The sequence below is a fragment of the Euleptes europaea genome, chromosome 3, assembly GCF_029931775.1.
Source record: "Euleptes europaea isolate rEulEur1 chromosome 3, rEulEur1.hap1, whole genome shotgun sequence".
Lineage (NCBI taxonomy): Eukaryota > Metazoa > Chordata > Lepidosauria > Squamata > Sphaerodactylidae > Euleptes > Euleptes europaea.
Window position 1 is genome coordinate 99,933,443 of NC_079314.1, and position 17,772 is coordinate 99,951,214.

Here is a 17,772-nt window from a genome sequence, read left to right on the forward strand (position 1 = left end):
ACAGCAACCCTGGTCTTCCTTGGTGGTCTCCCATCCAAATACTAACCAGGGCTGACCCTGCTTAGCTTCTGAGATCTGACAAGATCAGGCTAGCCTGGGCCATCCAGGTCAGGGCACTTTGTGTTTCTATTTCATTAAAACAGGGGTGGGGAACCTTATTTCCGCCAAGGGCCATTTGGATATTTATAACATCATTCGCAGGCCATACAGAATTATCAACTTAAAAATTAGCCTGCTATATTTGGTCAAACATTTAGCCAAAAGGCACGACCAGAGACGGCACCGAGTGTCTGCCACATAGAGTGACTCACTTTTGAGCTCTGCTGTCTCCAGCTGGGCCCAAGAGATTCAGGCAGGGCAGCATCCTTCTGAGCTAGAGATCTGCCAGGACCCATGAAGGGCCAGACCAAATGATTTCGCGGGCCTTATACAGCCCCCGGGCCTGACGTTCCCCACCCCTGCTTTAAAAAAAGAAAGATCTTGTGTCACAATCCAAGAATGAAGAAATGTACACTGCCAAAGAATGGACTTGAACTCTCTGCAATGGCAGTTTTCCAGGTGGTATGCTCACAACCAGATTCAAACCAGTTGCACATCTGAGGAAGGGACACCAGTAACATCATATTGGTGACGGATGCTGAAGCACTGCAATACTCCTGGCCTTAGAGTTCTGAGCTCGTTTCCCTCCCACCTGATATTTTTGGTTAAATATTTGTTTACTTCATGCTCCTGTCATTCCAAAGGCTTCCTGCCCCAACTGTACTCTGCCTGCTAAGCAAAGAGAGTGAGGGGAAGGGAAAGGTTGCCTCAGAGTGGGACAGAACCTCGGCACGGGCACTAGAACAGGACACTAGCAGTGTCTCGTACACAGACCTTCTGTCGCTCATTGGGAACACCGAGTAAGGAATGGGAGGCTGCCGGAAAAAGAACGATGCGCCAGAGGCAAAAGGAGCTGTTTTCCTGAGGAGGAAGATCACTCTCACCCGGGCCATTGCTCTGGCCGTTGGCACCATGGTGGGCAGCGGCATCTTTATTTCTCCCAAAGGCGTGCTGCAAAACTCGGGCAGTGTCGGGGCCTCCTTAATGGTATGGCTGGCTTGCGGAATCCTTTCTCTCTTTGGTGAGTTGTCCTTCTTGTCATTCGTTTGTTTGACCTGCAGTTATTCCGAGGGGGGGTGGAAATAGACATTCTTCCCATACCTCTAAATCTATGAAGAGATTGCAGAATATTCCTCAGGGTATGTCCCCGAGAGGTTCCCTCAGACTGGGGTCGAAGAGAATCTGGGAGATGCTCATGTCAAATTCAGACCTTGTGCTGATGAAGAATGTGTTTGCAAAACCATGCAAAGCAACACGTGACACGACCTTGGGAGTTTGCAAACCATGGAAAGGGACAGAGGCACGCTAGCTATGCATAAGGAGCAGGTGGGGGTGGAATTTCCCCTTTTGCATCGGACTCGGGAGTCGGGAGTCTCGGGACTGGGCAAATGCATTGTTTAAGTCACAATTTGAAAACCAGTTTTGAGCGAGCAGCAAAATACACCTAACCGATCTTATGAATGAGGGAAAACCTGAGGACACACAACTGAAGCCCCCCCCCCCTCAAACCAGGGAGAGAGAGACGCGAGGGGGCACACACACACCCAGGCAGAACAGGCGAAAAAACCCCTCTCAAACCAGTACGGCTTGGCCCCAGATGGGGAAAAAACCAAGGAGGAGGAGGCGCGGGTGCCGAGCGGTGCCGGGGAGAGACTCACCCAAGCCGCACCGTTGCACTCAATCCCAGGCTAGGGGCAAAAAACAAAAGCAGAGCACAGCACACACTCCCGCAGAGGCGAGCGGGCACACATCCTCTTCAGAACGGGCGAAGCCACCCCCCTCAAACCAGTACGTCTCAGCTCAACCCCAAACAGGAAAAAAACCAAGGAGGAGGAGGCGGGGCCCGGGTGCCGAGTGGAGAGAGACTCGCTAGCCACCGCACAGACTCAATTTTAAACTTCAAAACTTTAAAAGCAGAACACACACTCCCGCAGAGGTGAGTGGGCACACACCCCTCGGCAGAATGAGCGAAAGCCCCCTTTGGCTTCCCCCACCCATCCACAGAAACTAATCTCCCCCACGCATACACAGAGTCTGCTTCCCCCACACACACACACAGACAGGAGAAAAGGTATAGAGAAAAAACCACAAAATCAAACTGTGTGGATGTCTTCCAGCACGAGCACGGAAGAGAAGTAAATCCAATCCTATTCTGGTAAGCACCAGCAGCTCGGCCCAGTCAGGAATCGGATCTCTCAGCAGCACTGCCACCAAATTGGAAGGCAATAAATACAGTCAGGATGGGAGGGGAGGGATGGGAGTTTTTAGACTCTTCTCCTGGCCATTTCAAAAGTGAGAATCCCTGCTCTGATTGGCCAGGAGAAGACCCAGCTTGGCCACCATTGGCCGCGGGAGAATGCTGCTTACTAACTGATGGTTATGCTGCTGATTTTGAGCCCCCGAATTTGCCGAATGTATTCGGCATGCCCTGAACTCGCCGAATTAAGCTCGTCATTTTCCCGCCTTTTTTGAATTCGGTTCCATCCAAAATGAAAACCGCTGAATCGGGGGAAATTCGGCTGTTTTTCGGTTCGGGATGAACCTAATCGACAGCCCTAGTTACTGCTTGATGGACTCGTGCAGACATTCTTCTTGTGCCCTCTCCTGATCCTGTGTCTTGCTCTACTTTTCTCTCTCTCATAATACTGGAACGTGAGGTCATCTGCTGAAGCTGGAGGGCGAGCATAGCTAAATTTGCAGAAGTCCCTGCCCCAGGATGTGGTGATGGCTGCCAACCTGGAAGGCTTGAAGAGGAGAGTGGACATGTTCATGGAGGAGAGGGGTATTCATGGCTACTGGTAAAAATGGATACTAGTCGTGATGCATACCTATTCTCTCCAGGATCAGAGGAGCATGCCTATTATATTAGGTGCGGTGGAACACAGGCAGGATGGTGCTGCTGCAGTTGTCTTGTTTGTGAGCTTCCTAGAGGCACCTGGTTGGCCACTGTGTGAACAGACTGCTGGACTTGATAGACCTTGGTCTGATCCAGCATGGCCTTTCTTATGTTCTTATGTTCTGTTCTTTTCAGTGGTCACCTTATGACTTGGCAGTTCACTGTCTTTCTTGGACCCACATTAAATTTCATAGTGTTGCAGGAACAGGGGAAAATCTCACCTGCCTTGGCTCCCAACCTATGCCAATCTGACCTGTTTCAATCATTGGTCTGATGCAGCATGCAACATACACTTTCTAAAAAATTAATAAACCCATGGCCCAATTCTTGTATAAGTCTATTGATTTACGGAGGAATTGGAAAGACACCACAAATGTGATCATTCAATCAAATATGGTGATGGGCTGGAGACATCAATTTTTTAATCTGGCACATTATGGCCAGTCTAATCCCCACCTCGAAGCATCCACTCAAGGAAGCATGAAGAATCACAGCCGCAGGTTAGCTATGCAAAGATGATTGCTAATGGCTATGCGAACGAAGGAGCAGGTGACTGGGGGGTGGAATTTGTTTGACTTTCTCCTCTTGCATCGGGACCCTGAATAGGCATTTTAAAGGTCAGATTTTTAAAAGGAGCTTTGAGCGAGCATCAAAATCGACCCTGCATAAATAGCCAGTGAAAATTTCATGCCAGGAAACAGTGTTTTTCAACTTTAAAAAAAATCAGGGTTTTTTTTGCAGAAAGAATGAGTTGTGCATGACCTGTGAAGCAATGGAGGATGATGCCATGCGGAAAGTTTTTAAAAAGTGGACAGGTCAGGTGGCTAAAGTGGAAGAAATGCTCCATGTGGAATTAGGAAGGGGACCTGACAATACTGACTTTGATGGACCAAGGGTCTGATTCAGTAGAAGGCAGCTTCATGTGTTCATGTGAAAGGGTTGAGCTTCGGTGTGTGGCTTTGTTTCTAGGTGCTCTGGCCTACGCAGACCTTGGAACCAGCATCACGAAGTCCGGGGGCCATTACATTTACCTTCTGGAAACGCTCGGGCCTTTGCCGGCCTTCCTGAGGCTCTGGGCTGAGTTTGTGATGATCCGGTAAGGGCTGCTTTGACGTGCTATTGTTGTCTGCAGGCGAGGAATGCCAGACGGCTGGGGGCGGCCGGGGGGGGGGAGAGAGGGGCCAAGGGGCGCCCTGCCTCTTTACATCTCTCAATGGGGGCACGTTCCAGCTGTGTTTTTCAAAGCGGCCAGCTGGTGAATGCAACACCGCTGCGACTCTCAAACAAACGGCTGCAGAAAGTTGGGAGAGGGAAAAGGAAGAGAAGAATGAAAGGAAGAATAACAGGAGGGGGAAAATCTCTACGGGAGGATAATGGTGATATACACCTGACGCTGTTTGCAAGCTCCACCGTAAGGGAGGGTGTGGGTGATCTCTAGCTGTACAGAGGTCAATTGGAAACATGATCCGCGCCTTCCCCCCAAAGCTACCAGATAAACAGAACCGTCTGCCACGAAACATCTGGGATCTGCCTACCCTGGAAGAGGATGAGATCACAGCTTGTTCATGAAAAAACCCTGCAGCAAAGGAAGGGGGGGTGCTAACTCTTGCCATGCCCCCACTTCAGTGCAAACACAACACACACACACATGCCCCCCTCACAAAAGGTCGGTACGCTCAGCTCAAAGTGGTATGTTTGTTTGTGGGATTGTAAGGATTCGGAGATCAGAAAGTAAAAATGCAGGGGGGGGGGTCTTTCGGAATACCTTGGCAGCTTGGCCACACTTTATAAAGCTTCTAGAAGAGTAACTTATTGCATTTCATGGCCTCCTCCCCCAAAGTAATAAAACATTATTTCTCTGTAACCATGTATGCATATAAACACATACACATATTTACATACACATTTTATCCTTTAAAAACACATCTTTTATCCTTTAAAATGCTAATAGAGCCAACGTGAGCTGCTTCCACTCTTCATTGGATATTGTGTTATGGTTTCACTAAAGCTGGACCCTCCTGTCCGCGTGGGAGAATCCAGTTCCGAATTATTACTATAGTGAAACAGCAGTGCAATATCCATCAGTGTATGGATGTTTGAAGATAATTTCTGAAGGCAGCTGCGGTGTAGTGGCTACAGATTCAGAAAACATTCTGGAAGACCCAGGTTCAAATCCTCATGCTGCTGCAAAGCTTATGGTTGACTTTGGACCAGTATTCTCTCTGTCAACACTAAATAAAAGCAAGGAGCTGGTTTGGAAAGGTGAAACTGAGTGGAATCTGAAGGGTTAAATTCCCCTCTAGACTTCCTTCATTGCCCTGTGGCAAATTGAGGCTGCACAAGCCTGCAGTGGAAGGACAGAAGTGATAGCCTTGTCTGTCTGAGTCCATAACACTTCCTGGGATCCAGCATACAAAAACATTTATGCAATAACATTAACAACAGAGACCAGATGAGCTCTGTAGAGCACTTGAGGGCATTTTGGAAGAAGGGGCATTTCAAAACATCCAACAAGAATCATTCAGTAATAATTATCCTCAACCGCAACCTGACAAACGGATATTTAGCAGGTACATCTTTTCCTGCCATGGAACTGAATAAATCTTTGTGATTGGCACAGGAGCAGAGTCAGAAAAACAGTGGGAGAAATCCTCTACATTGATGTTCATAAAGAGGCCTTGAAGGTTGGAAGACTGCCTTCATTTCGAGATATCAGGAAGCTGAATATCAACTGGCATTTATGGAAATTAAAACGTAAATGACAGGATGCAGTAAGTTAAAGAAAAGACAAAAATTTGCCTCCAATTAACAATCTGCAATTTGTGCGTTTTTTGTTCCAGCCCTGCGAATATGGCTGTGGTGTCTTTGGCTTTTGGTCGCTACTTAATTGAGCCTCTCTTTGCCCCGTGCCATGCTCCTGCCTTGGCTGTGAAACTCATCACTACAACGGGAATCAGTGAGTACCTTTAACCTCTATGGTTGCGGAATTAAACCCAAGCACACTTGCTTAAGATTCATACGCAGTGATGATCGTTTCAGAGGGTAGCTGGCGTGTTGGTCTGTGGTAGAACACACTTAAAGGTAAAGGTCCCCTGTGCAAGCACCAGGTCATTCCTGACCCATGGGGTGACATCACATCCCAACATTTTCTAGGCAGACTTTGTTTACGGGGTGGTTTGCCAGTGCCTTCCCCAGTCATCTTCCCTTTACCCCCAGCAAGCTGGGTCCTCATTTTACCGACCTCGGAAGGATGGAAGGCTGAGTCAACCTTGAGCCGGCTACCTGAAACCGACTTCCGTCGGGATCGAACTCAGGTCTTGAGCAGAGCTTTTGACTGCAGTACTGCAGCTTATCACTCTGCGCCACTTACTAGGGAGTAAATCTCAATCAAATCAATGGGATACTGCTAACTAAATATGATTTTTTTTTGAAAATCCTCATTATTTTCAGAATGGCAAAGAAAGTCACACTTAGTGCTGGATTAACTCATGCTGAGGATGCACACTATGCCAAGCTTAAGGAGTTCTGTAGCATTACCAAAAATGGTAATGGAGTGGGTTTTTAAAAAATTATTTAGAGGCCCTCATAATTTGAAGCCCTAAATTAAAAGCCTCAACATCTGTACCTTGTTGTCAGACCTCTAGAGGAACTGGTAGGCCAGTGTGAGACAGGATGCTGGACTAGATCGGCCACTGGTAGGGTTGCCAGGTCCCTCTTCACAACCAGCAGGAGATTTTGGGGGCGGAGCCTGAAGAGGGCGGGGTTTGGGGAGGGGAGGGACTTCAATGCCATAGAGTTCAATTGCCAAAGCGGCCATTTTTCTCTAGGTGAACTGATCTCTATCGGCTGGAGATCAGTTGAATTAGCAGGAGATCTCCTGCTACTACCTGGCAGTTGGCAACCCTAGCCACTGTTCTGATCCAGCAGGGCTCTTCTTATGTTCTTAGTTGACTTAGCTTGTACATAAATACAACTCTGGCTGCATTTGTCCGGTAACTGGTGCAACGACAGCTGCTCCTAACCTAGTTCTGGCCAACTTTTGTCTCTTTCCTTCCAGCCTTAGTCATAGTTCTGAACTGCTGGAGCGTGAGCTTGTCTGCAAACATACAAACAGCCCTCACAGCCCTCAAGATGGTCACCGTAGGCCTGATCATCGTTCCAGGGATGATGGCTCTTGGCAACGGTAAGACAGCTGAAGTGGGAGGGGGACCTGCCAAGCTGCCTTGGGTCAGGCCGTAGGGCCCATCTAGCTCAATACCAACCGGTGGCAGCACTCCCGGGTTCCTGCGAGAGAGAACCCATTCCCAACACAACCAGAGACCTTTTAACTGGAGACGCCAGTTAGCATCTTCTGCAGGTGAACATCCTGCTCTTTAAAAGCATGTGGTCCCACAGAGCTGGAGGGAAGGCTAGCCATGGCAAAGGAGGAAGCGTGGACTGAAGCTGGGGAGGGGCTGTGGCTCGGTGGCAGAGTACCAGGTAGGGTTGCCAACCTCCAGATTGGGCCTGGAGTTTTCCAGGAATTACTGAAGATCTCCAGTCTATGGCGATTAGTTGCCCTGGAGGAAATGGTATCGCATCCCTGCTGAGCTCCTTCCACAGGCACCACCCTAAAATCTTCAGGAATTTACTAAATTGGAGTTGGCAACCCTGTCACATGTTCATCCCCCAGCATGTCTATTAAAAAGGATCAGAGACCTGAGACCCAAGACTCTGGATCCTCCACCTGCAGTATGTTCTACCAACTTACTATTGTGTATTGGTGAACCAGGTCTTAGCCTACGGGTTCGCACTGGAGAGCCAGCATGGTGTAGTGGTTAAGAGTGGTGGTTTGGAGCAGTGGACTCTAATCTGGAGAACCAGGTTTGATTCCCCACTCCTCCACATGAGCGGCAGAGGCTAATCTGGTGAACTGGATTTGTTTCTCCACTCCTACACATGAAGCCAGCTGGTGACCTTTGGGCTAGTCACACTCTCTCCGCCTCACCTACCTCACAGGGTGTCTGTTGTGGGGAGGAGAAGGTGATTGTAAGCTGGTTTGATTCTTCCTTAAGTGGTAGAGAAAGTCGGCATATAAAAACCAACTCTTCTTCTTCTAAAGGTTGCATTGCTTGGGTATTAAACATGGCCGGTTTGGTTCACTGCCTAAGAACAGAAGACAGGCCAGCCCAGTTATGCAACACTTTGGACTTAGAGCACAATGAGAAGGGAAGGAGTACGTGTTCCCTTCCCTCTTGTGCAGCTGCTGCAGTCCAGAGCCATTAGGAGTGAATGGGAGAAAGGGTACAAACCCTCCATACACATTCCTGCCACTTGAGGCAGAAGAACAAGCGGAGCCAGACACAGGACTAAACGTGAGAGTTTCTTCATCTCATAAAATGAAAAGCTGCAGTTCTGAATGGGAAGAAGGGCTCCCAGTGTCACGAGATTATCACATGACTGGGCTGCAGCCAGCGTGGTGTAGTGGTTAAGAGCGGTGGTTTGGAGTGGTGGGCTCTAATCTGGAAAACTGGGTTTGATTCCCTGCCCCTCCACATGAGCGGCAGATGCTAATCTGGTGAACCAGGTTGGTTTCCCCACTCCTACACATGAAGCCAGCTGGGTGACCTTGGGCTAGTCACAGCTCTCTCAGCCCCGTCTACCTCACAGGGTGTCTGTTGTGAGGAGCGGAAGGGAAGGGAAGGTGATTGTAAGCCGGGTTGATTCTTCCTTAAGTGGTAGAGAAAGTAGGCATATAAAAACCAACTCTTCTTCTTCTGTAATCTGGTCATTTTACTTGGCCTAAATTGTGCCAACTCATGCCTGGCATCTGACCTTACTGCCAGGGATCAATCCTGAAAACATAAATGAAAGTGCTCTCCAGCCTTTGCCAAGTATATTTCCCTCACCACTCAGAAACGGCAGAGAATCCTGAATATTATGGGAAAAGGAGTGCCCGTTTTGCTATTTCTACATGTCAAGCACTGGCCTTACTCACCTGTTCTCAACTTCCCCGACCCTGCATGCCGCTTCTGTATTAGGATTTCCAGGCCCTTTTCAATGGACACAGTCGTTGAGCTGAGGCTAAAGGGAAAAGGTAACTTGCAAGGTATCTTGAGGTGCAATTCCATCCCACCTCGTCACTGCAGGCACCAAGCTGGAAAAACCGGCACCTTTTCCATTTCCATCTGTCTGGCTACTGTTAAAGATACAGCACCTATGTGAGGATGCAAAAAAAAGGAGTAACCCTTTGTAGTGCTGCCTGTCACCTTAATTTGAAAATTCACCTTAATCTATCATTTTTCTATCTGTTCTTGCTCAGGCCACTATGAAAATTTCCAGGAAAGTTTTGACACAAGTACTCTGACGTTGGACAAGCTGCCTCTCGCTTTTTATTCTGGAATGTTTGCCTACGGAGGGTGGTAAGTTGCCAGGTTGTACATGCCATTGGGTGGAATCTGGACTAAAATTTCCATTAATGGAAGGCACTTCCGTCAACAAAACGGAATTCTCTTAACTCTCCAAGTGTATAGATTGTACCACCAACCACGGCTGGCCCCACCCTCCATATAGGGTTGCCAGGTCCCTCTGCGCCACTGGCAGGAGGTTTTTGGGGTGGAGCCTGAGAAGGGTGGGGTCTGGGGATTGGAGGGACTTCAATGCCATAGAGTCCAATTACAAAAGCGGCCATTTTCTTCAGGTGAACTGATCTCTATAAGCTGGAGATCAGTTGTATAGCAGAATCTCCAGCTAGTACCTGGAAGTTGGCATCCATACCTCCATATCATGTTGTTGCTTTCTGCAGGGAACAGGGTTGGGTCCAGCTGGAAGATGAGAAACTGTTTGATTGATTGTCTCTGATCAAACTGGAGTCCAGGAGGTGGGGTGTTTCTCTAGTAGCTAGCGTGTTGTAGTGGTTAAGAGTGGCAGACTCTAATCTGGAGAACCAGGTTTGATTCCACACTCCTCCACATGAAAGCTTCTGGGTAATCTTTGGCTAGTCACAGTTCTCTCCGAACTATCTCAGCCCCACCTACCTCACAAGGTGCCTGCTGTGTGGAGGGGGATGGGAAGGCGATTGTAAGCTGCTTTGAGACTCCTTACTGTAGAGGAAAGTGGGATACAAAAACCAAATCTTCTTCCTCTTCTTCTTCTAGTATTTCTATATCTATGTTCATTCTCATACCCCTAGACCCACCCTAATCTTCAGAACCATCTCTCATAGGTTTTAGCTGAATGAGTAGGTTTGGACACCAACACTTGCTCCTAAGGAACTATCAGTGGTATCCTAATCATTACTAACTTTCTAAATCCACTGGAATCAATGGGTTAGAAAGAGACTACTCTGCTTATAAGATCCCCGTGGCGCAGAATGGTAAGCTGCAGTACTGCAGTCCAAGCTCTGCTCACGACCTGAGTTCGATCCCAACAGAAGTTGGTTTCAGGTAGCCGGCTCATGGTTGACTCAGCCTTCCATCCTTCCGAGGTCGGTAAAATGAGGACCCAGCTTGCTGGGGGTAAAGGGAGGATGACTGGGGAAGGCACTGGCAAACCACCCCGCAAACAAAGTCTGCCTAGTAAACATTGGCATGTGACATCACCCCATGGGTAAGAAATGACTTGGTGCTTGCACAGGGGACCTTTACCTTTACTCTGCTTATGATGGCAGCAGAAGAGGATGGACCAGACACCGACAGCCCTACCATCGCCCTCAGGGCCCGAGGGCATACCCAGAGCGTCACGTGCATCCTTTTAAAAGATTTGAATGCAGTGCTGCAGGAAGTTTTTCATTGCACCACCAATTGAAGTCATCACTTTACCCCCCACCCCCCAGGAACTAGCTATACAAGATTTCACAAGAACGGGTCTTCATGCCATTATTCACTGCAAACATCTGTTGATTATACTACTCTTAAAGGCCCATCTGAAGAAAGCGTTAGAGCAGGTTGTCAGCCCTGCTGCAGATCAATACATACTTTGTATTCTGAAGGATCTGTTTTGCTTGCTAGCGGGCTATTTCCTTTACAGGGAAATCTCTGCAACTGGCGGTGGCTAGCTGTTAGGCAATATATCAAACTGGGACCCTCTCAGAAGAAAATAATGTTGGAATATTGACCTTGTGACCTCAAAGCTGTTCATTTTTTTCTCCTTCCAGGTTCTATGTAAACTTTGTAACAGAGGAAATTGTAAATCCTACACGGTAAGGAAACAACAGAAGTCCTTTTCTGGCACACAGAGAAAAAAGACACATGGCTTCACCTGCTTGCTGAGTCCCTTTGTGAAATACTAGAATAGAGATTAGTTCATAGCGACATTCTTGAAACATCTTTATTTCCTCAATTTTTACAAGGGTGGCTGCTGTATTAATGAAGGAGGAAATTGCTGTAGGCAAAAGGAAAATGTGCATTTACAATCAGGAGCCAGGTGACAGTGAATAAAGGCAGGCTCTTCTTCTTCTTCTTCTTCAGGAATATCCCACTGAGCATTATAGTGTCTCTAATTGTTGTCACAGTGTGTTACATCCTGACAAATGTGTCTTACTACGCGGTCCTGACACCCCAAGAAATTCTCAGCTCCGAAGCCGTAGCTGTGGTAAGCTCTTTTGGGGATTGGATTTTCAGATCAGTATTTCTAGGGTAAGGAACAACAAAGGGGGAGTCTGTCTAGGAGGATGGTTGGAAAAGATCTCAAGCTTAATTAAAGAAAATAACAGATTGTAGATTTTGTTGCCCCGGGCAGACATCTGTTTCCCTGTTCAGCAAAAAGGATGAGAAGCAAGACATCTCCGCACAATGTTCGGCTGTGAACCTCCAAAGGAAAACAAACAGAGATGGCTGTATTCTCTTTGTAGAATGTTGGATCCTGGCTTTGTAAAACTACTCTGTTGACCTTGTGAAGTTGCCCTATATTGAGTTGGATCATTGTCCCATTAAGCCCAAGGTTGTCTGCTCTGGATTAAGAGGGGGAATGGTTCAGTGGCCATCCACTTTGCATGCAGAAGGCCCAAGGTTCAATCCCTGGCATCTCCATTAAAAAAAAAAATCAGATCAGATGTCCTAGACTTCTGCCTGAGATTCTGGACAGCTGCTGCCCATCCAGTTAGACAACTCTGACCTTGGTAGACCAGTGGTCCGTATAAGGCATTTTCATGTATGATCAGCAGCAGGGTCTCCACCAGAGGTCTTCTTCAACCCTGCTAAGCAATATCCTTCACCTTGAGTTACCAGGGATGGAATCTGGGACATGCGCTCCGCCACTGATCTATGATGCCTTCAGAATGAAGCAACGGTTTCCTCTTCCAAACAGAGGCACAGAAATAGGTATAGAGATGTGAAAAGTATTTGGCTGACAAGGCTTTCTCGGTCTTCTTCTAGAGCTTTGCTGACAAGGCTTTCCAGAGTATCTCCTCGGTGCTTCCCATCCTTGTAGCTTTGTCCTGTTTTGGTGCTCTGAACGGAGGAATCTTTGCCTCTTCAAGGTAAACCCTTGTTCTTTTCAAATAATCTTGTCTGCATTGTCAGGAATCATCTGTTTGATTTGCAACGCACTGTCTATTCAGGTTACTTCTACCTCTAGGTTTCTGTTCCTTTATCCCAACAGTACACTTGAGTGTTTCTCGGGAGATCTTAATGTATGTAGCACAGTAATTAATATAATCAAGCAGAAATTGATTTATTAAGACGTAAGTAACAGAATACATTTTGACTGAATGTATACTATGCAAAGAGAAAACTAGATATTAATGCAACACTACCTATTGCCCATGTATATACCCTGGTTAGATACAGTAACATTTTCTTTAGTGTTTTCCTCTCAGTCTTCTCTTCAGACCTCTCTTTGCCCAACTGATGCCAACTAACTTTAACTGACTATAACAGACTGTGAGAATTTTCAAACTTCCATCAATCAGGCACCCAGCTTATCAAACTGACCAAGAACACGCTAGCCAAGAATTAATCAACCCTCTTTCAATTCAACCCTCATTTTGTCTCTTATTGTGTCCCCGTTCCCCCCAGGTCTTTCTTCCCGTTTGGTAGGATGGAAACCAGCAGCATCTCCACACACCTATCTTCCTTGTAGAGAGAGATTCTTTGTTATTAGCCCCAATTCTTCAATGTGTACATATTTATTTTAATTTAATTTACCTCATTTATCACTGAGACTTAGGGCAGATAGATGATCTCATTTGTCTCTATTTTGCTGCATGTATCCATTTGAGAGCGGCATTGAGTTGTAACTTCCAACCACTGACATAAAAAAAAAACACCTCATGTACATCTATTGCATATGATGTAGTGTTTTAGGGTTGTGTGTGTGTTTAAAGGTAGAGATAACTATGTTGGAAAAATATTATGCATAAAATGTTTAATAAGCCTAAAGCGGGAGCCTAACACAAGTTACAGAACCTTGATTTGTGGCTGTCACTCCACATGGGCCACTAACGCCACATTTAAAGCTGGTTTGCTTTTACAGGATGTTGTTTGCTGCTGCAAGAGAAGGACAGTGGCCAACTCTCTTCTCCATGATCCACATTCAAAGACACACTCCACTGCCAGCTCTGCTATTAATGGTAAGGACATGACGAGGTTTAGAATGATCTGGGACTAAGCACTTGCCCTCTTCCCCATTCCACAATTATTGAACAGGGTATTGAAAATGAGTAAATGTTTCTCCTGTAAACCATCCTCTCAGAATAAGCAAACCCTTCTTCTGTGTCCTCACAAGGCCTAGCTTGCCTTCTTGCAGTTAAATGCAGGGGAGAGGCTGTGGCTCAGTGGTAGAGCCTCTGCTTGGCATGCAGAAGGTCCCAGATTCAATACCCGGCATCTCCAGTTAAAGGGACCAGGCAAGTAGGTGATATGAAAGACCCCTGCCTGAGACCCTGGAATGCCACTGCCGGTCTGAGTAGATAATACTGACTTTGATGGACCAAGGATCTGATTCAGTATAAGGCAGCTTCATGTGTTTGAATGGCAGTGGTCCTTTAACATTTGGGGTGTGTTGTATGCAAAATTGCCTTTTATTGAGTCAACTATTGGTGCATCTTAGCTTGGTGAATGTTCATTCTCTGTTTTGCATCATCATCTAAAGTGAATCCCGTAAGACCAGAGTCCAAAATTAGTTGTCTGCACCATTTCCACCACCTGTTACTGGAGGTCTAGTAACTGGAGATAGCAAAAGTTCCGGCCTCAATCAAAGCATCTGCTCTACCACTGAGCCACAGCCCCTTCCCTAATTGTTTAGAGCATCCACATAATTTAACACATAGTTAAATTGTGAAACCCCCTGCCCTAAGGTTTGGTGATAGCTGCCAACTTGGAAGGCTTTAAGAGGGGAGTGGACACGTTCATAGAGGAGAGGGCTATCCATGGCTACTAGTAAAAATGGATACTAGTCATGAAGCATACCTATTCCCTCCAGGATCAGAGGAGCATGCCTATTACATTAGGTGCTGTGGAACGAAGGCAGGATAATGCTGCTGTTGTTTTGTTTGTGGGCTTCCTAGAGGCACCTGGTTGGCCATTGTGTGAACAGACTGCTGGATTTGATGGACCTTGGTCTGATCCAGCATGGCTTTTCTTATGTTCTTATCCTTGGTTCCTACAGTAACCTGTCCAAGTTGTCCATCATGCCTATAGATACGCATAGTTGATATGCCCACCCTGTAATGCATATAAGCTGGAATTTGTCCTTGCAAAAGGAGGACAAATATTAATTTGCTTCCCCAACGTTGTGTAATCAGAATTATCCTCCCACCACAAGAGAAACCTACAGAATAGAAGAGGGAAGAGCAGGAAAAAATGGTTTTGAATTCTGCTAATGTTTTCACACTACTGTTTTTCTGTATGCCAGTTGCCACTGATCTATGTGATGGTGTCCATTGGTGACATCTATGGCCTGCTGAACTTCTACAGTTTCTCACGATGGTTCTTCCTAGGACTGGCTACACTGGGACTCATGGTACATCGCTATCGTCATCCAGAGTTGCCAAGACCCTTTAAGGTAACAAGACTTCAATACTGTGCACATTGACATAGAAGCCAGGCTCATTAAAATCACTGGGACTTACTTCTTAGTAAATATGAATAGGGTTGAACTACCCAAGGACCGAGCCTGAAGATACTGAACACAAGGCAGAGCTATACTGTTAGAACATAAGAAAGTCCCTGCTGGATCAGACCAAGGCCCATCAAGTCCAGCAGTCTGTTCACACAGTGGCCAACCAGGTGCCTCTAGGAAGCCACAAACAAGATGACTGCAACAGCACCATCCTGCCTGTTCCACAGCACCTAATATAATAGGCATGCTCCTCTGATACTAGAGAGAATAGGTATGCAGCATGACTAGTATCCATTTTAACTAATAGCCATGAATACCCCTTTCCTCCATGAATATGTCCACTCCCCTCTTAAAGCCTTCCATGTTGGCAGCCATCACCACATCCTGGGGCAGGGAGTTATTGCTGTCATGGCAAAAGAGATGTACACATCTATGATTATTGAATTTTATTGTATCAAATATCTTGTTGTTAGCAGCCCTGAGCCCGGCCTTGGCTGGGGATTGAGGACGGGATAAAAATCGAAATAAATAAAAATGAGAAAAGCAACAAGAAAGCCTCAGAGCACAGAAATAAGTATGATATATTAGCCAAGTATGGACACAATGCTTGACTTTCATTTGTTGCCTCAACCTTGGTTTAACTTGCCCAGAAGGTATTGTGGGGTGGTGGGGGGAGCCACCACTGGTATATTTCAACATTTCAGGCTGAGAAAAATAGAAACCACTATAATGTGATCAGTACCACTGACTACAAAGCATATTTTGCTAACCTGTTAGAAGCTCTGCGGACTGTATGCTTCAAGCTCTGATCTCTCTTTCCTTTAGGTGCCACTGGTCTTCCCACTGGTATTCACCATAACGTGTTTCTTCATTGTGGGGACATCTCTGTATTCAGATCCTTTCAACACCAGCATTGGTTGCGCTGTCACTCTTTCTGGCTTGCCTGTCTACTATCTGGTGGTTCAGAAAACTAGAATACCAGGCTGCTGCACATCAACGTTCAGTAAGTATGGCATCAACGAGGATAGCTCAAAATCAGACAAGAAGTACACTTAATGAAAGCAATCTGGTATTTATGATACGTGAGAATGTGTCGAGGCATCCATTAAGAGTTGTGTCCCCCCCTCCCCTTCTTATTTTTCCATGTCTAGTATGGCAAATGTTGGTGTTCACACAACAGGTAGCCCCCTATACAAGAACATACAAAGTTACCTTTGTATTAAGTCTGGCCATTAGTCCATCTGGCTTAATATTGTCTATTTTGATTGGAGTGCTGCAAGGTCTTGGGCAGAGAAAGGTCTTTCCCAGTATCTACTAGTTGAGCATTAAAATACCAGGAATTGAACGTGGAGCCTTCTGCACACAAAGCACGTGTGATAGTGCTGAGCTATAACCCTTCACCTTTATTGATATTCAGCTCAGGACATTCACCTGTGAAGCTTTCTGCTGAAATTCAGCCACCCTCTGCTGGCTAATGCTCACACAGCATGATCAGTACTCCACTGTAATGGACTTGGCTGAGTGTAGCCTCTTCACACATACGTGGCGATCAAGAAAGCATTGTGCATACATGGTAAAGTTCTAGTCAAGCACCCACAAATCGGGACGACGACGACACGTAATTAACAAATAATTCTACATAGAGCTCTGCAAACATGAGATTCAGTACTCCTTATTCCTGAAGTTTCACTAACTCTATAGGGAGAAGAGCATGTAAAGGAACACATTCTTTTCATGCATTACAAGGTTTGTTTGCAAAGATTGGGGTGGGTGGAGATTACCTGAACAGCACTCATATCCGCCTTGTTCTTTGGAGCACACAAGCTCACACGTTATATGAAACACCACATGAACTTGCTGTCTAAGGGGCCTTTGCCTGCTGTTTTCACTGAAGGAAAGACGGAGATTGTTATTCATATTTCCTTCTTCTATTTAGACTCCATGACAGCAAAACTGCAGATCCTGATGAGAGTGACGCTCCAGGAAGTCCAGACTTATTGAAGAATTATACATCCTTTTCCTCGGCCAGATGCACATCCTTCGAGGCCCCTTCCTATCGATTCCATCTTTGACAAAAGAAGGCAAAAAATCGCCTCACACTCCAGTTAATGGGGGGAAACACACCTCCAGTTTATGTCGGACAAGCCCAGAGAGCACTCTGACGCCCTGCTCCTCACCAGAACATTTGTACAGAAAACGTGAAGGGCGGTTATTTCCTACGCTTTAATGAGGATGCCTTGATTTTTGCTTAGACAGTAGCATATGAAGCAATGAGAGCAGGCATAATGGGTCATGTCAGTGGTAAATTAGCTGAGCATACTCTTTTCTAAAATATGTTGACCGGCACTTTCACAGTGCAGCTTGAGAAGTGAAGCCACTGTGTTAGAGGCGTGGTGTAGTGGTTAAGAGCAGTGAACTCTAATCTGGAGAACCGGGTTTGATTATCTGCTCCTCCACAGGAAGCCTGCTGGGTGACCTTGGGCTAGTCTCAGTTCTCTCAGAACTCTCTCAGCCCCACCTACCTCACACGGTGTCTGTTGTGGGGAGGGGAAGGAAAGGCAATTGCAAGCCACTTTTGAGACTCCTTAAAGGTAGAGAAAAGCAAGGTATAAAAACCAACTCTTCTTCTTTGCCTCACTGAGCAGGAAGAGCCCCCCTATGACTGACCTCAACCTTATCTCTGCAGGTGGATGGGCTAGAAGGCTGTGGGGAGGGGCAATATTAACGTAGTTGCCCCA

General features: G+C 46.4%; 1 protein-coding gene across 1 annotated transcript; it reads left to right on the forward strand.

Moving 5' to 3' along the window:
• Positions 1-906: 906 nt before the first annotated feature.
• LOC130475080 (cystine/glutamate transporter-like) lies at positions 907-17,035 on the forward strand. Its single transcript, XM_056846802.1, has 12 exons — positions 907-1,120; positions 3,965-4,091; positions 5,836-5,951; positions 7,053-7,178; positions 9,297-9,396; positions 11,130-11,174; positions 11,443-11,566; positions 12,349-12,452; positions 13,448-13,544; positions 14,828-14,977; positions 15,860-16,037; positions 16,971-17,035. The coding sequence occupies exons 1-12, from the start codon at positions 907-909 to the stop codon at positions 17,033-17,035; spliced, it is 1,446 nt and encodes a 481-aa protein (XP_056702780.1).
• The last annotated feature ends 737 nt before the right edge of the window (positions 17,036-17,772 follow it).